A 20331-nucleotide genomic window follows, 5' to 3' on the forward strand; every position below is an offset into this window, starting at 1 on the left:
AAGTAATATTAAAAGAAAAAGAATATATTCTACGTGTCTATATGTTATAAACCTTTAGCATCAGGCTGTTTCAGTGTATGTAGCTGTGTATGCAAATGAGTTGCTGCTGACCACGCCCCCTTGTGTGTGTGTGTGTGTGTGTGGGGGGGGGGGGGGTAGGCTGGTCAGTTTTAGCGTTCAACACAGATAAAGCTGAACTTGTTAGTGTCTGCTTTCCTGACCCACTCATGCTGCTCTTTCTTCTTCATGGCGACCGCCATGTCACAGGCTTGACCCTGTTCCTCTTTGGCCCATTTACTATAACAGACCAGCTGGTCACTGATCCAGAACCAGAGATCCAGAGCGCAGGTGTAACGCAGTCCCAGCCAGACCAATTCAGAGGTGGCGTTCTTGGCTGTCTCTTGAACCCAACCTTGCTGGTGAGGGTTACTGATGGTGACGAGGTCATGGTGGCGGTCTCTGCAGTGATACAAGGCTTGCTCCCAGGTCTTTAGTTCTTGGACGAGGACCAGTTTACCTGCCATTGTTAAACAGAGGAAGAGGAAGTCCCTATAAAATCATATTCCATATACAGTTTCCTGGAAAGCCATCTAAAAGATGTTGATGGCTTTTGGTGTCAGATCATGAACATTCATTCTGGACTATTTCGAGAGTGCCCCGTATGGAAAAGGAGGCCCACAGAGTGCAAGAGATCTCCTTATAGACACCTTTGATAGCAGAATGTACGTTCCCCCTCCATACAGTGGGCAGAGCCCCCAGATCTGATATTTTACAGCAGGGGTGGGCAATTATTTTTTTGCGAGGGCCACATAGACTTCCATTAGAAAAGCAAAGGGCCACATTTCTTTCATAAATAATAATATGAATTGAATTGGAGATCACTGGCACAGTATCTTTATAAATATGCTCTTGTTTCATCACTGCAAGCAGTGTGTGGTGGCATCTCGGTGTCACATCGGTCGGCGAGTTGGTCATTGGGGTTTATAAAGGTCAAATATACACCTGTATGCTTATCTATGACAATTTTTGAATCGAGTTGTTAGTCAAATCTTACTTCTCTCAGTTAGTTCTGAGTGATAAGACGAATAAATACATGCTTACTTGAACCCTGCCAGGACCTTCCCCCACCTCAACTCCATACATTACAGGCCAGTAGAATGAGTTTGCTCATACAGACCTGTCCTTTTTCATGTTTCCTGGATGACTCACCAAATTGAAATTAAAGTTCTTACTTTAATTTGAGCCTAGTTTAGTTCTAATCTAAGGAATGGATTACAACTGAAGCTGAAGGTTTTTATTTCACTATATGAAGTCAACACTGACCTCATATATCAGCCTGTTCTTGTTTTGTAAAATGACATTTTCTGGTAAAATAAAGGTTAAAATAAATAATGTGATTTAACCACATAAATACATTAATAGCATAAATACTATAATCAGATATGGAACTACTAAAGTTACAACAAGGCAACTAACTTTTAATAAAACAGCTTTTGGTGTTATTATTTATATGTGACTATTGTCATATGACGTAGTTTATCTCAACAGTAACCGCGTTTCACCTTAAATCACCTAATGTTTGCTGCGTTACCAGCTCTGTCTGTGCTGAGTTAGGGTGCGCGATGTTCCATTATCAAGAACGTTGGTCGTCTTCTCTGTGAACATATCCGCGCTTATGTGTGCACGTGTGTGTGAACGTGGACGGGAGGGAGAGAGAGAGTTGCGCGGAGTTGAATGAATGGAAAGAGCTATATTATAAAATCGCATTGGCGGAAAAAAAAAACACAGACTCAATGTGTGGCGGAGGGTGTTGATGATGTGAACTGGTCTGTGTGTTGTTTACTGCTCTCTCCTCTGTCCTCTGTGTGTGTGTCCAGGTCCACTCTGAGTGTGTGCTGGTTGTATGTTGAAACACACTCCCGCACAGAGCAGCACAGATGATGTGAAGATATTTTTACAGAAGAAAACCATTAGAGTTAAAACTAGTTTTAAAAACGATCAAATCCGCTTTACCGTACATTTCAGCATAGTCGCGCAGCATTTTTTAAAGTGTACACAGCGCGACCGTGTCTCTCCAGAGAGTAGATGGGATGAAGCAGTATACTGCAGCTTTGAAGAGACAAGGAGGGTTGGAAAGACGTTACCGGTAATGCCGTGCTCACAGCTGACTTTTGCTGCCGTCTTTATTTTCTTTTTTTCTTCTTTTTTTTTTCTTCTATTGTGTGTACGGTCCGCGGGCCGCATTGAAGACGCAAGCGGGCCGGATGTGGCCCGCGGGCCGTACTTTGCCCAGGTCTGTTTTACAGGCTTAAATCAGCCTGAGTAATCCAACAGATAAAAACCATCAATATAAATCTCAGTAAAACTCACTCTTGTAGCAGAAGAAGGGTTTTTGTTCATTGCAATTATCAAAGCTCCATTTCCCGCCCTTTAACAGAGTTGTTGCACATTTCTCGCCAATTTGTTTATCCTGGCTCCATGGCTCCTTATCCCAGTGTCTGAAAGAGAAATTGCTCCTATCAGACCACCTCCAGGTGTCTCTGAACAGTCCGATCCACAGGTCATACTCGGAGCCTCTCTCCTTTTCAAACTCCGCTAGCTGTTGGGCTCCACTGATCAGGTCTGTGTGATTGTGTCTGCAGTAGTTCTGAGCCTGTGACCAGTTCATTTTATCCTGAATTAGATGGAATTTTTTCCCGGGGGTTTTCTCTAAGGAGGAAACAGAGGAGACCTTGCATGACAATTACCAATGTATTATAAAATAATATCATATGACGATGTGATTCAGGGGTTAATACGCATATTCTCATTCTCTCACCATCATAGCAGACAAATTTATACGTATTATTGCAGTTGACATCTTGCAGATCATTACCCATCTTCACACAGTTCTCTGTTTCATTGTTTGGTTCATAAAGGTTGATGTTACTTTCTCTTTGATTGTACTCAATCCCGGGCAGAGACCAATGCCACGTTCTGTTGTCTCTTTCTGTGTAGTTGCACAGCCCGATCCAGGCATCAGTTTCCAACCCTTCAGCTTTCTCTCTCATTCTCTGCACGTCTGTCTTGTCAAACACTGAAGCCAGGTCAGTGTAATTTGCTCTACAGTAGGTCTGGGCCCGCTCCCATGTCAAATTTATATTAATAAAGTGGTACTCATGCAGGTGGCACACGGAGAAGAAACACTGGCCTATAAACAAGAACAAAGGTCAGGTTTGCAGTGCAACTGAAATGGTTGTTAAAGGTAATCTAACTCAGATTAAATCACTTCCACTCACCCGTCAGAACGAGCAGAAACATAACCCACTGCATCTCGGTCCGCTCAGGTGAAGCTGCGAGCTGTGAAACAAACGCACAATTCCAGCAGCTCCTCTGAGCTGCGTGAAAACAACACAACATCGTAACAACTCCTTGTCCCAAAGAGGAACATAAATATCAGATTCCAGGAAATATGTAAAGCCAAACAGTCACAGAAACATAGTAACAGGCTCTTTGTGTCATGCAATAAAGTTTTTAGGATACAGGAAGACAAATACACAACATAGTAACAGCACTGCTAAGAATTTCACAAGTGTACTGATTGATTTGATCAATTCTGCACTTGTAATATAATAATCAAGCTAATGATCCAAGCTGTGTAGCTAAGCTGGAGCTAGCTAATCACCATAGCTTTGAATGGATGTTGGCTATAACAGTAAATGTCATGTTATGTATGAAATAGAACATAATTTATTTGTGTCATAGACCACATTAGCTGAGGCATGCTATATGTCATCAAAGTGCTTGTAGGATTCTTCTTGGTTCTTGTATGTAAAGCATCAATCAAAAAAATCAATCAATGATTTTGAGAATCAATATGTTTTTAAAATATAAAAGTATTCATCACAAACACTGGAGAGAGAAGAAATATCGTCATTACAAACAGCTCACTCACATCTTCCACCTCTCTTTGCTCCACTGTGCCGCCTCTCCTCGATGTGATGGTGCCGACTGCTCTCAACAGCAAACAACTGTGTGCATACGCTAATTTGAATATTTAAACTCTGGAGTTATAAAATTCTAGAGAAAAAGAAGAACCTACCAGTTATGACCAGGGAAAAAATTTACATAGTTCAGGGGAAAAACTGTGAGCCGTGCTGTTGTGTGTTTGTTTATTAAAATTCTGCTGCATATAAGATTTTAAACAGAGGTGGATGTCATGAGCATACCGAAGGGAGGACGCTAACAACATTTTATCATGCAAGCTAACTGAGAAAAGCTAATTATGAACCATTGAATTATTTCACATGACAAAACAAAGACTTTCAGACCAAAGCATCCAAGAACACAACAATTCTGGTGGCATTTTTGAAAGCTAGTGACCTCTTGAGGCTGTTTGAGTAATTGCACGATGAGATGAATTAAATATTTAATATAATATCTTACAGGCTGTGCAGCATTACTCTGTTAAATGTTTGTTGGTTTCATTTATTGGTCTGTATTAGATGATCATTGGATTATGTGGATGGATTTTTTTTCGGGGGGGGGGGGTGGAATTTGCGACGGACACTTTTTTCTATAAAATAAATGTAAGAAACACAAATAAGTATAACAAAATACATATTTACACATTATGATTACTTCATTTCTTATTGTCATTATATATATTATTTTTCAGATGGTTCCAGATGCTCCAGGTAATTTCCCACAGATTTGTCCCACAATGGGCAAATTGCGTTTTTGCAACAGCACAGTTACAGCAAGCAAAAGATAAGATAAGAAAAGCTATATACATAATAAAATAAACTACCGATAATATGCAATACACTAAAAAAACAGTTTACAGATTAACAATTACTGCACAGATGAGTGGAGGTAGAAGTGGTTTGTAGAAAACTGTACATAGTGCATCAAAAGAACAAATAAGTAATTTATTGTATAGTGTGGTGTGTGAATATTGCACCTATCAACCACCAATCCAGCTATACATCTGTGGAAAAGTCTTCTGCCAGTGACTCTGAAACAGCATCTCAGTCTATAATCTTTTCTTATTATTTCAGAAATAATCGCGCTGTAAGTGTCTCTTTTGTTCCTGCAATAGTTGTGTGGCAAAAGTTGAAAAATGAAGCTGTGCTACATGAAAGAAGCGCTGTTTACTGTGAGCGTCTGAGAGCGAGCTCCCCTGTTCATCCGGAACGTCCTGACGTAACTTCCGGGTTAGCGTAACAAAACATAGCAGCGCTAATAAGTCAAATAAAAGTTTCCAGTAAGAAATAACAGTGAATAACAGTGTATAACAGGGGTATGCAGAACAATGCACCTTCCGGCTGAGATAACAGTCCGCTACGCGTCTATTATTGCGTTCAGAGCCGCTTTTCAGATGTGTAGACGACTCAGCTAGATAGTGGAGATACTTCTCTTGTCTTCAGAAGACATCTTTGATACATCACGTCAGAGGCACAAGGCTCTACAATTGGATATTTGAGCCCCTTGTGATATCGCTCGATGGTCCGATTGGACACTGACTTGCCCGTAGAATAATACAGCCGGTCTACATCACACAGACATGCCTGAAGTGTCCTCTTTTCGAGGAAAGAAACAGAACGTCTCTAGCTATTACTTTCCTAATGTATGAGCGACTTTGTAAGACATGCTCTCATGTCGTATACGACGTGGTCAACTCCGAAATAATCAAGATAATAATAATACATAAAATATTGCCGCAAATTATAGGGGGGCTTTGGATTATTTTAGGGAGGCTGAAGCCCCCCTAAAATAGGGCTAGCGACGTCTACGAGTTCACGGGGAAAATCCAAAGGAGCAAAATCAGGAATCCAAAAATACAAAACAAAAGGCACTCTGCAAAACACGAGGACTAACTGAGGATCACTGGGTAAAAGACCACAGGTAAATATAAGACCAGACAAGGCCAAAACAAGGAAACAAACCCCAAAAGAACACAGGATCATGACAATTTTATGTGCCAAACCAATGCTGTTTGGTTTTAATATCACATTATATTTGATTTGACTATGTTTGACTTTAATTTAAGAATTCTTTCTTAAATTGATTGTTGATTTTTTTCATTGTTGTTTGATACATTTTAAAAGCTTTATTTACTCAGGACATTAGATAACAAATCAATAATATGACAAGTATTGAAGATATTTATTTTTTGTGCAACTCATACTCAGGTTCATAAACACAGTTATTGTGTGTACAGAAGGCAAAAACCTCCACAGTAAGAATGTATTCAGTAAAAGAGATTTCCAGTCAATAAACATGATTTACAATAACAGTTAATACAAAACAGAAGCAGTATAATCTAAACCATGTTTATGCATTCCTCATTTTTGAAAACAAGTCTACTGAAGTGGTAGAAGGAAACAGTCAAAATTTAGATTTTTTATTTATTTATTTAACGTTAACTTGTTAAATGTACAAACAATCACTGTCCGTTCACACTTTGGACTCAGACTATCTGTTTGGTTAAAGCTAATCAGACATAAAAGTCAATTACACAAGTCTACATTTCTGTCGTCTATTTTAAGAACCACATTGAGAAATGAGAAAAAAACTATATTATACTTTAAAATGACACCTAAAAAACCCAACCACAGCACACAAAGGAATGAAGACCGCAACTCTCCAGTCATTAGAGCCGATACATGTATGTACCTGATAAAGAGCATATATGATAAAAGCAAACTGCTGAAAACAGAAACAAAAGAATTATTTTTTAAAACAGATGAAGTTAAACATCTCCCCATCAGGCTTACTGATCCACTTATGTTGACCTTTGGTTTCCATGGCTCCAGACATGTCACACTCGTCACGCTGTCCATTTGGGGCCCAGTTCTTATAGCTGACGACCTCGTCAGTGATCCAGAACCAGAAACCCAGAGTGCAGGTGTAGCGCAGTCCCATCCAGACATGCTCAGTGTCAGCCTGCTTGGCTCGGTCTTGGATCCATCTCTGCTGGTTGAGGTCAGTGATGGAGGCCAGCTCATAGTGGTACTGTCTGCAGTGCTCTAAGGCCTCCTCCCAGGTCTTGTTTTGCTTCACCAGGATCACTTTGTCTGTCAGTGAAAGAAATGAAAACATGTCAGCACAGAATCAGCAGCAGCTGGAGCTCCTCAATGCAGTTTAACACACACTGAAGTGGCTTCACCAATCAGATCAATGAATCCTGTATCTATACAGAGTGATGTCATGAGAGAGCACTGAAGAGGAAACGAAGCAATGAGCTGCTGTCAGAGAAGCTAGCATGCTAGCACCAGGAGCATCAACGACAGATGGAAATTAGCTATTTGCTGTAAAGCATGTTTCATATATTTTCATTATCATGTTCCAATCAAATCAATAAAGCATCGATGAATTACATGTGACTATTGTTGGCCCATGTGACACAGTTACAGGAAGTGACTGCTACGTCACCTCCGATGTTAGAAAAGCTTTAAAAACTCACCTTCATAACAGATGAAGGGTTTCTTTTCATCACACTCCGTACTGTTCCATGTGCTGTTTTTACAAACCACAGCACATTTGTTACGTTCTTGCCAATCTGTAAATCCCACCTCCCAGTTCCTGAAAGAGAAACTGCTCCCATCTGACCACAGCCAGGTGTCTCTGAACAGGCCGACCAACATGAATTCAGTGGAGTCAGTGTTGAGCTTTGGGTCATTGAGCTGCTTTGGTCCACTGACCAGGTCTGCGTGATGATCTCTGCAGTACTTCAAAGCTTCCAACCACTTCTTCCTTTCCTTAATCAAATAGAACGGTTCGTTTTGATTTGTTTCTGTGGAACAAACAGATAATTTTGTCTTATTCTGTCTGAGTCTCATTACTAAATATTTTATAAATAAATGTTTATGAATGAATGTGAACAGTAAAGAGTTTCTATGATTATACACGATGAGAAGATTCTCACCATTATAGCAGAGGAAGAGACCAAGGTTGTCCTCACAAGACACATCTCCCAGCGTCCGATTTTCCCGTATGAACCCACAGTTCTCTGGACCTCCAACATCATTGGGTTCTTTGTAGCTCCATGTTATTTGACTCTCATTGAACTCCACCCCAGGCAGAGACCAGTGCCACGTCCTGTTGATGCCTGTGCTGCTGTACAGTCCAATCCAGGCTTGAGTATTATTTTGAACTGTAGGGAGTCTCTTCACGTCTGTCATGTTTGTCACTGTGGCCAGGTCAGTGTGTTTTTTCCTGCAGTAGTTCTGGGCCTCCGTCCAGTTCTGTGACTCGTTAATATAGTGGTATTCATACAGCTGAGATGTGATAACGCAACATGGACCTAAAACAGACAAAAACTAGCAGTTTAGCTGACGGTGAGTCACACACATTCTTACACCTGCCAACTATCAATTCCACTCCGGTGATGACTTGGCGATCATCTACAATAGGCTGATACAGGTAGATGTACATCACTAATCATTTACTTTACATATGGTAAGCTAACTGACAAGATCAGCATTTATACTGGATAAATAGCAGGATAAACCCCACACAGAATAGAAGAAGATTCAAAATTCATTTTTTTCAGAATCTGAGTTAAAAATTTAGAATTTCAAAATTAATAGATTTTCTTGTCTCCTCAACATTCCAGCACCACTAGCTCAAAGTTAGACTTTAAAAACCTAAAGACCTAAAAAAGATACATTCTAAAATGAATCTCAAATTTCAACATTTTAAGTTTTGATTTTGGGAATAAATTCTGACTTCTGACTTTAATATCTGACTTGAAATCACGACTCAAACCTTTTCTCTTTGATTTCATAAAGACATCAACAATCCCTGAAACATCGTTAAATTTTACAATGTAAACAAACAAACAAAACAACTAAACTTTTTGTCAGTGGCCCTAATCTTCACCCTCTTTATTCATGCATTCACACATAACACACATTTTCCTTAAGTTCTTACACAAAACATCACAATTGCTACAGTAAAAACAAAAACTGTTTATTTAAGTGAGTTTTATGTGTCAATAATGCAGATTAAAGAGTTTTAGTTGTTACTGCTGCCTAATCTACTTACCCATCAGAAAGAGCAGAAGCACAGTCAGCTGCATCTTGGCTCTGTCAAATGCATCAACGGCAATGACTGAAAAAACTTTAACCGTTAAAATAAATGAAAATACTGTGCTGACTATCTATTTAAATTACCATAAAGTCATAACTTTATGGTAACAACTAAGAAGTTGTTTCCTTCTCTCCTCTGAGATCTCTGCTAACACAATAGTCCTCTAATCTTCTTTATAATGTGGGAATGATGTAAGAATTTGCATAGTTAGATACTGAGAGCAGAGGCCAACAGGCACACACACACACACACACACACAGTCCAGTCACTGTATCTGAAGAACTTATTATTATTATGATTGATACTTCAATTTACAGCAATTTGAAAAAGTCATTCATGCATGTCTATGCGCTACAACAGAACCACCATTGGACTGGAGTATTTGCATTGGACACATCGGACACACAGACTATTTATGTCACTCATTGGACTACAGCTTCATTTTATTTTTCACATTTGCATTCATAAATTGCACCCAATATGTATCTACATCTAACAGTAATATAATATATACTGACTTATTATGTGAACATCAGCCTAATGCTCAACAAAACAACACAAACAAAAGAAGCATTTTTCTCATAACTTACCTAACCGAACCTACACAAAAGTGCGCTTGATTGGGAACCATCTGACTTAATCTGGGTTTATCAATATATTACATATATACAGTCTACAATACAGTGTTTTTTTATTTATTTTTAAAATAATTCAGTATTTTTTTGTCTGTCTTTAGATTTTTAATCATTTTTTCTTTATTATACTGCTTGCTTTTATATTCACGCAAATAAACAGAATGCTAGGGCAGAAGTACAGAATATACATGCAGATACATGATCAATTAAAGGAAACAATATATAATAAATAAAAGGATTTTTTTTCAGCTGTTACCAAATATTCTTCTCGTACCTGGTGGCGGTGAGATCAACACATTAAATGGTTAAAGTTCTAACTGTAAGATTTATATGGAAGCTAAACTCGCTAGTAGGTAGAGGAGGCCATATCAATATGATGATAACGTGGAGCATGTGCTCACCTGATGCAGAAGGCATCCTTGGAAACTGTAAAGAAAAAAAATATTTGGCAGGATGAATCTGCCTGAGCTTAGCTAGCAGTCAGTGCAGTTAGAAAGCTAAGTAGTTAGCATGTCACAGCAAATCTTTGATATGATAAACTCTCAGACGACTACCGAATCGCACCTAGAAATGGTTTGAGTTGTATCTACATGTAAGATTAAGATTAAGATTAGGATTTGCTTTATTAGTCCCTGTGGGGAAATTAAGTATTTATTTACTGGCAGTAGAAAGTGAGGACGTTCTGCTGGTTTCCTCGTATCAGCACTGAGGGGCAACGGAGGCCACAGGTCAGCGTGTCCAGCCAGGCCATGTACAGAGCACTGGGGCAGTCTCTGTGCGGCACTGGAAGACTCCTATAAAAAACCCAGAATATTTACATCAGCATAACATCAGTCAAATGAGAATTGAAGCAACGCAACAAAAGTAAACACTGCTCGGACACAAGTAAAATTAATGCAAACAAGATGCCATTGTGACACCCTGTGTGTGTGTTTAACTGTGCATTCATGTGGGCTCCTGGTTGTATGTAATGACTGTACATGAACAAAGGCTTGATTCGAACTCGTCCAACATCATTTTGGAGCCGAGCAAACCACAAGTTATCACATACAGCATGCTCTTATGCAAAGAAGTGTGGTGGCTATGATACTGTAGAAATGGCATATAATGCTACACACTCACAGTGGTGCCGCCTGCAAATAGGTGGAACATTTTGTATACATATATTGGTAAGTCCACAGGCAAAAATGCATGGGTAAGATTTCATTATTGAAAATGCTACTGTAAACATGTACTTACACCAGCACCAGTGCAGTGTGTTGTGAATTTCTGTGGATGATTTCGTTCAGACGCACCTTTCTCTCAGACTGTTGAAAGAAATGAAATAAGAAGAGACTCATGCATATGCTAATTTGAGTATTAAAACTCTGGAGTTATAAAATTTTAGATAAGAAGAAGAACCCACCATTTATGACCGGGGGAAATTTACATAGTTCAAGGGAAAAACTGTGAGCCTTGCAGTTAGTGTTTGCTGTTGTGTTTGTTTATTAAAATTCTGCTGCATATAAGATTTTAAACAGAGGTGGACGTCATGAGCATACTGAAGGCGAGGGCGCTAATAACATTATATCATGCACGCTCACTAAGAAAAGCTAATTATGAACCCTTGAATTATTTCACATGACAAAACAGAGGATTTCAGACCAAAGCATCCAAGAAATTCTGGTGGCATTTTTTAAAGCTAGTGACCTCTTGAGGCTGTCTGAGTAATTGCATGATGAGATAATTTAAATATTTAATATAATATCTTACAGGCTGTGTAGCATCTTTACTCTGTTAAATGTTTGTTGGTTTCATTTGTTTGTCTGTATTGGACTATGTGTACAGTTTATTTATGCAGATTATTATGAAGATTATGGATCATGTATTTTCTGAGGAAACCAAACAAGCTGTAAATGAACACCACCTCTGAATGTACATTAACAGAATTACCTGCACACATGAAGACATTCTGCTTTTTGCAGTTATTCACATGCATCATATTTACAGCCATGTATATTGTGACATATTCTAGCTATGCTATGTGCCATTTTATGTTAAAAGTAGACTCACCAAACTAACACTGTTTGTTAAAGAAAGAAATGAGAAAAGAAGAGACCGAATGACATTTCTGTAAGAACAGTAGACACACACCTTCAGTTTGAAGGCCTCGAACTCTTTGTCAGATATTTTCCACGGGGCCCTTTGTCTCAGCTCATGAACTGAGACTCCCTCCTGTTGTTCATCATGCAGCCTGAAGGGGGCGACACTGTCCACAAACCTGCTCAAGCTGAGAGACAACAAGGACAAACAATGACAAAAATCCCTCATTATGTTTGTGTTTTAATGAACATTGTTGGTGTTTATTAGCGTAACATACTTTTCGGATTGAGGACGCTTCTCGCTGTCCGTCATGACTATAACGTCATTAAAATCCAGACGGAACCTCTTCAGCAGAGCGATCATCCTGAAGAAACACATCATCACACACTCTTAATGTATATGGTGCAACACAACAATATCTAAAATATGTTTTGTAACTCTATAAGTTTGATACTGCCAATGTGATCAATATATGCTATAGACAGGGTCATGTCGAAAAGCAGACTTTTTGCCACAAGTGCCCCCTGCTGGCCATTAGAAAGAATGCCACAGGCAACATCTACTTCACTCAAACAGAAAATCTGTGGGAAATCTGGCTCAAAACATCATGAAAACAACAGAAAAACATACTCATTACGGCCTTCCTCCATGTTTTGCTCTTCTCCTACGATGAAAACCCGGATCTTACAGCCACGCCAGTGTTTTCTCCTGGTCAGCAGGTAGGGCACCAGCAATGTCAGACCTTAAAGAGAAGAAGACGAAGAAGAAAGTTTAGAAAAAAGCCAGCAGTCACCATTCAAATAAGCACAAATAAGATGGAGGCTCACCTCCATCATCAGCTATCCAGTAGACATCAATGGTCTTTTTTCCCTGGTGGTTCTGAAACACTGTCTTGACCTGATCACTGGTGCCTTTATCAGAGACGTCATCAGCTGCAGAGAGTAAGGAGGTGCACCAGCTGCATTTACACTGACACAAAGGAATGTTGTGTTCATTTGTTTGTCTCATGTTGTTACCTGAGTCCCTGTCAGGGCTCTGCTGGTCCTCGTTTTCATCAGGTTCAAAGCCCTGGTTTACTAAAGGACAAGCGTTACACTATCTGTATTATTGTTCCATTTTTAATTGCCTTTTCTGAGTTTAAACATTTCGTTGTGCTATGCATCATGATGATAAAGAATCAAACCTTCAAAATCGAACTGGTCGGAGACATCCAGTCCGTCCGTCATCCTTAAGATACACAAGCAGTAGTTTGCATCAAAGGTGTCACTGGAGGACAGAAAGAGGAAGAGTGTGTTCCACTTTTTGCAAATAAAACAAATGAAAGTCAGAAATGAACATAAAACAAGAATAAAAGGTTTGTTTTGTTTGAGCTTACTATATTGTGTTGATATAATCATCAATGCTTTCAGGAGAGCTCTCTCTCCAATTTGACTTGAAGCCCAAGACCAAAGTGTTTGGCTTTAGCTTGCCCAGACCAGAAGCCTGGATGCAAAAACAGTCATGTCAAAACAACAATTGAATAAAAATTAAACGAATTTGCTGTACAGTTACACTGTGCACAGATAAACAAACACGGGACGTACCTGCAGCAAGTACCGAACTCCAGCTCTGAGGCTGTCAGCAGTAAAGGGAGTGTAAAACGAGCGCACCTTCCTCTTGTTCATCCATTTTACCAAGGAGTCTGTTGCATCATGCCCCCGTGTCTGCCTGTCCTGTTCCTACAAGAGTCAGCAATGTCTTTAGTTTAGTCTAATACAAATATAAGATTCTGACACCACGACTGACCATGACGATGTCACCGCAGATCATGAGGCTAACGTGCTTGGTAAAGGAACCAACGAAATCCACCAGGGCAGGGCGCTGGTTTGGGGGTCCAGTCAGCACAAGACACTGTGGTCTGAGAAAGATGGAGGTCAAGTGGCGATAAAGTGTAAATGCAGCTATTTTCTACTGTTTATTACGAGGTTAAATATAATATATTCATTTTAAAATGCTTTTGACAAATACAATAATTCGGAAGCATGTAGTTCCATAAATGACCACATGAGGGTGTCTTCAAAAACTGGTTTCTGTGTCAGGCTGTAATCTATGTATTCCTATGTAAGTAAGACATGGACAGCTAAGAGTATTGACTCACTTCTGGTGCCACCCTCAAGTGGCCACTTGAGGAAGTTCAGGTTTTAGCACTCCTAACATTGCTGCTTGGTACTTGTGTAAAAAGTGCGACATGTACTGGACGATACCTAAAATTCTTGACGTGATCCTCTACACCTGACAGAGAGACAGAGTATGACAAAGCCATATTGTATGTACCAGCCTGGAAGGATGAGCCCCAGTTCACCTCTGTGGATATAAAAAAAAACACTCAAATAAGGCAGGTATGAAAGTCTAAAGAACCAAAAACAGCTATATATTTTTGATTATTGCTCTGTTTACTAACTTGGTTTGTTGTAGTTGATGTAACCAAACAGGAAGAAGATGATACAGAAGGTGATGAGCGCTGCCCACCAGGTGAACAAGAACATCAGAACGACAGATATCACTGCTCCAAACAAAGCCGTCCATTTACTGTAGTAATGAAATGATGGCCTCCAACCTGAAGGAGGCAACAAAGAGCAAAGGAGGACTTTTGACAACAATGGTACTTAATGTAAACCTTAAAATTAGCCAAACAGCTAACTGTGGAATTTGATCTGGAAGACCTTTGTGTGTTTATTATCTCACCAGGGGAGTTTGTGATGGAAGCGTGAAAGCAGCTGAAGTTTATCAGGGAATAGGAGCACAAGAAGAAGTTGGAGATCAAGGCTGCGATGGTGTTCAGCTCAGCTGTGACAGCACAGACAGACATATTAACACATATTTGTATGGCTAAATATCAATACTGTGTCTTATTGGTGCACACCCACCAATAAGAACGAAGGCCACAGCTATGAGGTAGCAGAGTATATAGGCCCGGAGTGGCTCATCATTTTTTCCATAACCCTTTGAGAAAAATCCGATGTATGGATAGAGCTGGTCTCTGCACAGACACTGAAAGACAGAAAGCATACCTTTAATGATTTACAATAATTATATCCATACTATTGATTATGCCTCAGTAGAGCCTGATCTACTATATCACTGCCTGTCAGCATGTAGATTTGGTGTCATGATATAATTTGTCCAGCAGAGTGTGCTGTAAATCCACTTAATGTAAGCAGAATTTTGGTTAAGGTTTGTCTCACCTGAAAGACTTTAGGGGCAGAGATGAGAAATCCAAGAGCAGAGGACAAGCTGGCTGCAAAGACACCAGCAGTGATGAGGTAGTAGAAACCAGAAATTTGGCCCAGTACCTGGGATGAAAAACTCATCATCAGGAGAAACTCAGAGCAGACACAAAAAACAAAAGATCTGAACTGATTTGACCTGTACCTTTAAACTGTTGGACAGACCAAACTCACAGGACTCCAACTGGATGCAGTCTGTGAAGTTCCAGCCCCAGTTACATGCCAGTCCCGTACAGCCGTCCGTCATGTTTCCAGTCATGATGTCGCTCATGTTTCCAGAAGCATCCCGCACCACACATGATGCTGGAGGATGGAGATGTAAAAAATGATCAGTGTCATGTTTCAGCAAAGGGTTTTTATGGTTGACAGGCACCTGATGTGTTTGATTTGCTTCAGATAACTAAACCAAATCCACACTTAACCCACCTACAGTCGCAGAAATCACTAAATAGCTGAGTGTGGTCCCAAAGATGGCTGCAAGGGTGCCTTTGGGGATGGCAGTAGCAGGATCCTACAGGAAGAAACAACAACAAGTCAGCGCTCATGTTAACGTCTTGGTCTTTGTAGTCGTCTACTCATTACAGTCATACTTTGAGGTCTCCAGAGATGTTTGCTCCAGATAGGATGCCGATGGCGGAGGGGAAGAAAATGGCAAACATCTGGAAAAAGTTGCCTTGTGGTCCTCTCCAGTTTGGTTTCAGGTTCTCAACAAAGATCTCACCTGTTAAAAAATGTCAGTAGGCACAATACTGAGGGACTTTTAATGAAGAAAAACAGATTTGTTAAAACTTACTGCGGTATCCAAAGATGCCCAGGGCTTGTTTCTCTGGACCGGGAGGGATGATTGTGCCCACAATGTAATTGGAAAATGAGATCAAGAGAACCAGGAAGAACAAATATTGTGTCTGTGGAACCAAAGACAAATAAAACAGGGTTAGCAGGGGATCTGTGACTCATCCTGGGCACACAAAGCACATTTTGTACTCACCTTGGACTCATACTCCATTCCAGCCATTGAAATGAACAGAAGAAGTGTCACAGTGATTACACCCACAATACGGACGTCGTTGATTGAATCGACCAAGATGACACCAAAGTCCTGTAATAATCAGTCAGATTACTGAAAATCATTGTTACATGTTTGCATAAAGAGGTGAATGTAGAGAAGTATTTCAGGTAAAGTACCTGCATCAGATCACGGACCACCTCTGCAAAGCCAACAGTATTAAGCGCACAAGCAAGAGCATTGGCGAAGGAGAAGACCATCCCGATCGGTCCTCCGATTTCAGGACCCAGAGTGCGGGAAATCATGAAATAGGCCCCGCCTGAAAAAGGAGTTTATAAATAGAAATATAAGCGATGCTAAGTGAAATCTGTTCCTAAAAGAAGTTCTGGCTTCGCAGAGCGACTAACCTGAGATCACCCTCCCATTGGTGGCGATGGCAGAAATGGAGAGAGCCGTCACTGAGGTCACTGTCACAGACATGAAGATGATGACCGAGGTCAACACTGACAGATGAAGAATGAAGGTATAAATATTAATAATGATATGATTTATTTACTTATTTATTTTGTTTGTTCTACTGGTACTAGTATCCGTCTCTAGATGGGGGCACTATAGTCTCCGTTTGGACTCTTTCTTGGATGTTAACTGTCCTCCAGCCACCAACCAGCCTATTGATCTGGATGGATGAGGTACCTCAGCTCTCTATGGGGACATCTATGATGACGTCGTAAAACCAGAATTATATAGGCTTACTATCCCACCATGTGGTACAAAGTGGTATTACATCATGATCCAGAATGGGGCTGAGGTGTTACTTGACATTCAGTTAAATGTTTTTGTTTTTGTAAATTAAGTCTCTTCTGATCTTATCTTCGCACATTCACTAAAACTCACATATAGCCTCAGCTCTGAATGCAGAATGTAAGATAATGAACCTTTTTCCCACCATACTAACCACTGCTTTGTGTGATAAGTGGGAATTAAGTTGTCAATATTTAAGAAGTCTCCACTGCTTTTGTTTCCTTCTCAACTTTTATTGTGGAATGTTTGAACCCATTGTCTGTGTATGGGAAAGATTTTGTTTCCTTTAAAAGCACACATGCACAGAATGGTCTCACAAAGTAAATCAATAGAAGCCACAGATAAGAACAGAGGAGACTATTGAATGAGTGGAGGATGACTCACCAATGCCAGCCTGAGAGGTGATCCATGACAGGCGGAGGAAGAGGATGACTCCCCAGATGTTCAGCATGCAGCGAACCTGCAACCAAAGCCATAAAGTAAGTTGTTGAATTTAGGTTTATGAAGTTTTTGTATTTTGGTCTCAAATCCATAGAAGCTTTTCTCACCATGACTCCGGTCACCCAGCCAAATCGAACTGGAGCTTTTTCCTTTGAACCTTGAGGCTCTTCATTTTCATTGTCAGTAGCTGGCAGGCTGCTAACTCCTGAATCTGTGGTGGTGTTTGCTGCCTCCATTCCCACCTCCACCTCCTGAGGTAAATACAGAGAGAGGAGATTCAATTTTATTATAAAAAAAAGAACATTCATTCTTAAGTGTTGCAGTAAGATTTTACTCCCACGGGTGAAAGAAACTGACCTCGAATGCCCTGCGGAGAGCCTCCAGAGAAGGCCGGCTCCTGGCCTGCTGCCGCGGCAGTGTGCTGGCATAATGCTCCAGCTGTGGCACCAGGTCTATGGTGCTGTAGAAGGAAGACCTCCGCACCTCCATCCTTGAGCCTCGGCGCTCTGATGTACTGTTTGATTTAGGAGTTCACAGTAATTAATTATTACTGTGATAAAAACTGAAACAAATTCTTCATTGTGGTATAAACTGCAGTTCCTCTAATGGGTACTAGATGGTTCTGATGTGCAGAAAAAAATAATGCATTTTACTGTCAGGCACTAAACAATCATCAACTCAAACCTTGACTCCTCGTCTGAAACGACGATGGTTGGAGGGGTCTGCAGGTTACCATCTTGTCTGCTGTTGGTGTCAAAATGGTGTGACAAGTACCGGGGAGGTCCTTCATTGGTTAAGAATCGGATTTGAGGTACTCCACCCGGGGCTAACCCATTACTCTTGGAGGTGAACTGCCCCATTGCCTCGTTTTAATCCTGTTTCCATAGAAACAAAGAAACTTATGAAGTTAACATATTAGCCAACAAATAAGGAGGAACATTTTCACCCCAAGATGCTCTAAAAAAATGTTTTTGATTTTTTTCCCTGTAAAAAACAGGAGCTACAGATGGCCTCTTCTACCGCCATTTTTTATCGCCAACTTTTAATTCATTTTTTTTTCATCTGTTTAGCACAGTGGTGCATATAAGCTCTTATCTTATTGTGAATATGATCGATTGGAGCTGCTTTTTTTAGGCTCTTGGCCATTTTTTTAGCAGCACCTGAAAGGAGCCCTCATTTGACTAATTGCTGCAGATGATTCAGCCTTGAATGGAAGAGTGGTGTGTGGGAGTTTCTTAAAGATAACTGGGCTCATCTACAGCACACCATGGACACAGTGACTGTACAAGTCTAACATCTGTAAGACAACATTCACCAGAAAGAGATATTAGAGTCATTTAGGGTTAGCGTTAAAATGCGTGATCATTTCCTGCAATATTATTTCCTCTGATAAGTTACAGACTGAGCACACATGAGGTAAATTTGTATACACACTATTAAAAACTGCAAAACTAAAAAAAAAAACATTAAATGTGTATGTACTCACCGGCACTTCCTGTATCTGAAGCCTGCAGATCAAATATGTTGCTTCTTTCATTGAAACTCCAGTTTCAACCCCTGTAATTTATACCTTCAGTGAGGTAGGTAACATCCCCCTCCCATTGACCTCATCTTCCTCCCTCCCCCTCACACACACACACACACACACACACACACACACTATCATTTTCGTGCCTACACACATAATAGATCATTTCATAACAGCATATTTTACAGTGTTAAATAAAGCCTTATATTTTGGGCCTGAAACAAACAGCACTTATGTACATTAATATCATTTTCTACACTATAATATTTATTTACATTTTTTTTCTATTTTCCATACCTGGCTGCTGGTAGGTGTTCTAAATAATTCCCCTTTAGCAACACAGGAGTTGAGTGCCATGTTTCCTGTGACGGCAAAGCGACAGAGAACATGAGGGCCGTTAGTGACAGCTGAGCAGAGGTATTTACTGCTGTATGCTCTGTAAACTTCCTGCCAATGTGAAGAAACTGCGTAAAAGGTGGATATTTTACACATGTTTTCACATACTAAGAAGGAAAAATGTGTCTTATAATGATAAAAATGTCCTCCATAGAAACAGAAAAAGTAGAAAAAATTGCACTTCATTAAAGTTGAAGATTCTAAAAATTCATGTTGTAAGGAATCTTGATCTCAGTCTCAATCTTAATCCTTGACTCTCATTTGTCCCAACATTGATGAAGGCAATCCTGACATATTAAAAATAAAGTATGACCAGGTGACCTAGAAACATAAAATCTATAAATACAAAGTTTGTATGATGTTTAATCAATCAATCAATTGTTCCAACGTTTCAACAATTTTGTCTCCCAGAGCCAGCCAACAATGTCAATCAATACCTATACAAAAATGAGCTAATAATTGTCACATGTTAAATATAGCATGGAGGACTGGGTGTACTTTTCTTAAAAAATCCAGCCGTGATACATTTTCCTGTAGAGACCCCATACTGACTGAGGTGGAAACTTTTTGCAGTGTATTCTTAATAGTGCCAGCACCATGCTATAATTAAACCTGCCTCCTGCACCCTACATGCTCACAATGCCATTGTGCAAAGTCAAAGTCACTTGTTACTCCCACGCTGGTAGAGGAAACAGTAAGGTAGGTTAAAAAATGAGATCTTAACCATTTGTTCAAAAAATTACAACAGGCTGCTGAATGTCTCTCAGGTGGTTCATTTTTAATTCGTAATTTGACCTCTGCAGAACAGAGAGGTGTCAGCTACCACCTGACAGGTTGGTGACCTCCTTGAACTTGAGAGTGAGAGTGTAGCTTACAAAGCAAAAGAGACACCTCAAAGGTCAAGAGGACAATCAGTGCATGCCTGGTGTCAAAGTAAATTGTAGTGCAGTGATTATGTGTGTGACATTTCCAGGAGCACTGCTCCCTTTCTTTCTTTTTAAACAGTAAACATCTTCCTCGTGGGCCTGGTGACTGTGGACATTATGAAAAAAGGTGGCATAAGAGATGGAGCTGTGGGTGATGTCAGACAAAAAGGAAGGT

The 20331-nt window shown here is 40.0% G+C and overlaps 3 protein-coding genes across 5 annotated transcripts; all 3 read right to left on the minus strand.

Annotated features, from left to right (window-relative positions):
- Window positions 1-41: 41 nt before the first annotated feature.
- Window positions 42-4045, minus strand: LOC114435886 (C-type mannose receptor 2-like). Its single transcript, XM_028405847.1, has 5 exons — window positions 3935-4045; window positions 3279-3377; window positions 2819-3190; window positions 2371-2709; window positions 42-517 (listed from the first exon to the last, which is right to left on the minus strand). Exons 2-5 carry the CDS (start codon window positions 3310-3312, stop codon window positions 171-173), a joined length of 1092 nt encoding a protein of 363 aa, XP_028261648.1. The 5' UTR covers window positions 3313-3377; window positions 3935-4045; the 3' UTR covers window positions 42-170.
- Window positions 4046-6475: 2430 nt separating this feature from the next.
- On the minus strand, window positions 6476-9205 carry LOC114435887 (C-type mannose receptor 2-like). Its single transcript, XM_028405848.1, has 4 exons — window positions 9031-9205; window positions 7910-8287; window positions 7448-7777; window positions 6476-7058 (listed from the first exon to the last, which is right to left on the minus strand). Exons 1-4 carry the CDS (start codon window positions 9062-9064, stop codon window positions 6712-6714), a joined length of 1089 nt encoding a protein of 362 aa, XP_028261649.1. The 5' UTR covers window positions 9065-9205; the 3' UTR covers window positions 6476-6711.
- A 488-nt stretch (window positions 9206-9693) lies between these two features.
- slc12a10.1 (solute carrier family 12 member 10, tandem duplicate 1) lies at window positions 9694-18834 on the minus strand. Of its 3 annotated transcripts, none has more exons than XM_028405786.1 (28): window positions 18793-18834; window positions 17991-18181; window positions 17664-17820; window positions 17414-17557; window positions 17250-17325; window positions 16472-16531; window positions 16244-16383; window positions 16047-16157; window positions 15852-15963; window positions 15649-15779; window positions 15485-15569; window positions 15204-15361; window positions 15017-15124; window positions 14699-14822; window positions 14517-14618; window positions 14233-14388; window positions 14036-14135; window positions 13578-13689; window positions 13376-13510; window positions 13168-13274; window positions 12976-13058; window positions 12809-12868; window positions 12620-12724; window positions 12423-12534; window positions 12070-12156; window positions 11844-11979; window positions 10950-11017; window positions 9694-10504 (listed from the first exon to the last, which is right to left on the minus strand). In XM_028405786.1, exons 2-28 carry the CDS (start codon window positions 18164-18166, stop codon window positions 10366-10368), a joined length of 3084 nt encoding a protein of 1027 aa, XP_028261587.1. In that variant the 5' UTR covers window positions 18167-18181; window positions 18793-18834; the 3' UTR covers window positions 9694-10365. The 3 variants fall into 3 exon arrangements, with proteins under 3 accessions (XP_028261587.1, XP_028261586.1, XP_028261585.1); XM_028405785.1 differs by having other exon boundaries at window positions 16472-16567; XM_028405784.1 differs by having other exon boundaries at window positions 12620-12868; window positions 16472-16567.
- Between the last annotated feature and the right edge of the window lie 1497 nt (window positions 18835-20331).

Source organism: Parambassis ranga, chromosome 5 (genome assembly GCF_900634625.1).
Source record: "Parambassis ranga chromosome 5, fParRan2.1, whole genome shotgun sequence".
Taxonomy (NCBI): Eukaryota; Metazoa; Chordata; class Actinopteri; family Ambassidae; genus Parambassis; species Parambassis ranga.

Bases quoted from the DNA above. Each gene is read 5' to 3' on its own strand.
- LOC114435886 (XM_028405847.1), bottom strand. From the start codon at position 3,312: ATGCAGTGGGTTATGTTTCTGCTCGTTCTGACGG. The intron at 3,191-3,278 runs GTGAGTGGAAGT...TCTTGTTTATAG, and splicing joins GTTTCTGCTCGTTCTGACGG to GCCAGTGTTTCTTCTCCGTG. The intron at 518-2,370 runs GTGAGTTTTACT...TAACAATGGCAG, and splicing joins ACCCTTCTTCTGCTACAAGA to GTAAACTGGTCCTCGTCCAA.
- slc12a10.1 (XM_028405784.1), bottom strand. From the start codon at position 18,166: ATGGGGCAGTTCACCTCCAAGAGTAATGGGTTAGCCCCGGGTGGAGTA. The intron at 15,362-15,484 runs GTGGGTTAAGTG...TCCATCCTCCAG, and splicing joins AGTGATTTCTGCGACTGTAG to CATCATGTGTGGTGCGGGAT. The intron at 11,018-11,843 runs GTGTGTGTCTAC...TTCTTTCAACAG, and splicing joins TCGAGGCCTTCAAACTGAAG to TCTGAGAGAAAGGTGCGTCT.
- LOC114435887 (XM_028405848.1), bottom strand. From the start codon at position 9,064: ATGCAGCTGACTGTGCTTCTGCTCTTTCTGATGG. The intron at 8,288-9,030 runs GTAAGTAGATTA...TGTCTGTTTTAG, and splicing joins GCTTCTGCTCTTTCTGATGG to GTCCATGTTGCGTTATCACA. The intron at 7,778-7,909 runs GTGAGAATCTTC...TTTGTTCCACAG, and splicing joins TCTCTTCCTCTGCTATAATG to AAACAAATCAAAACGAACCG.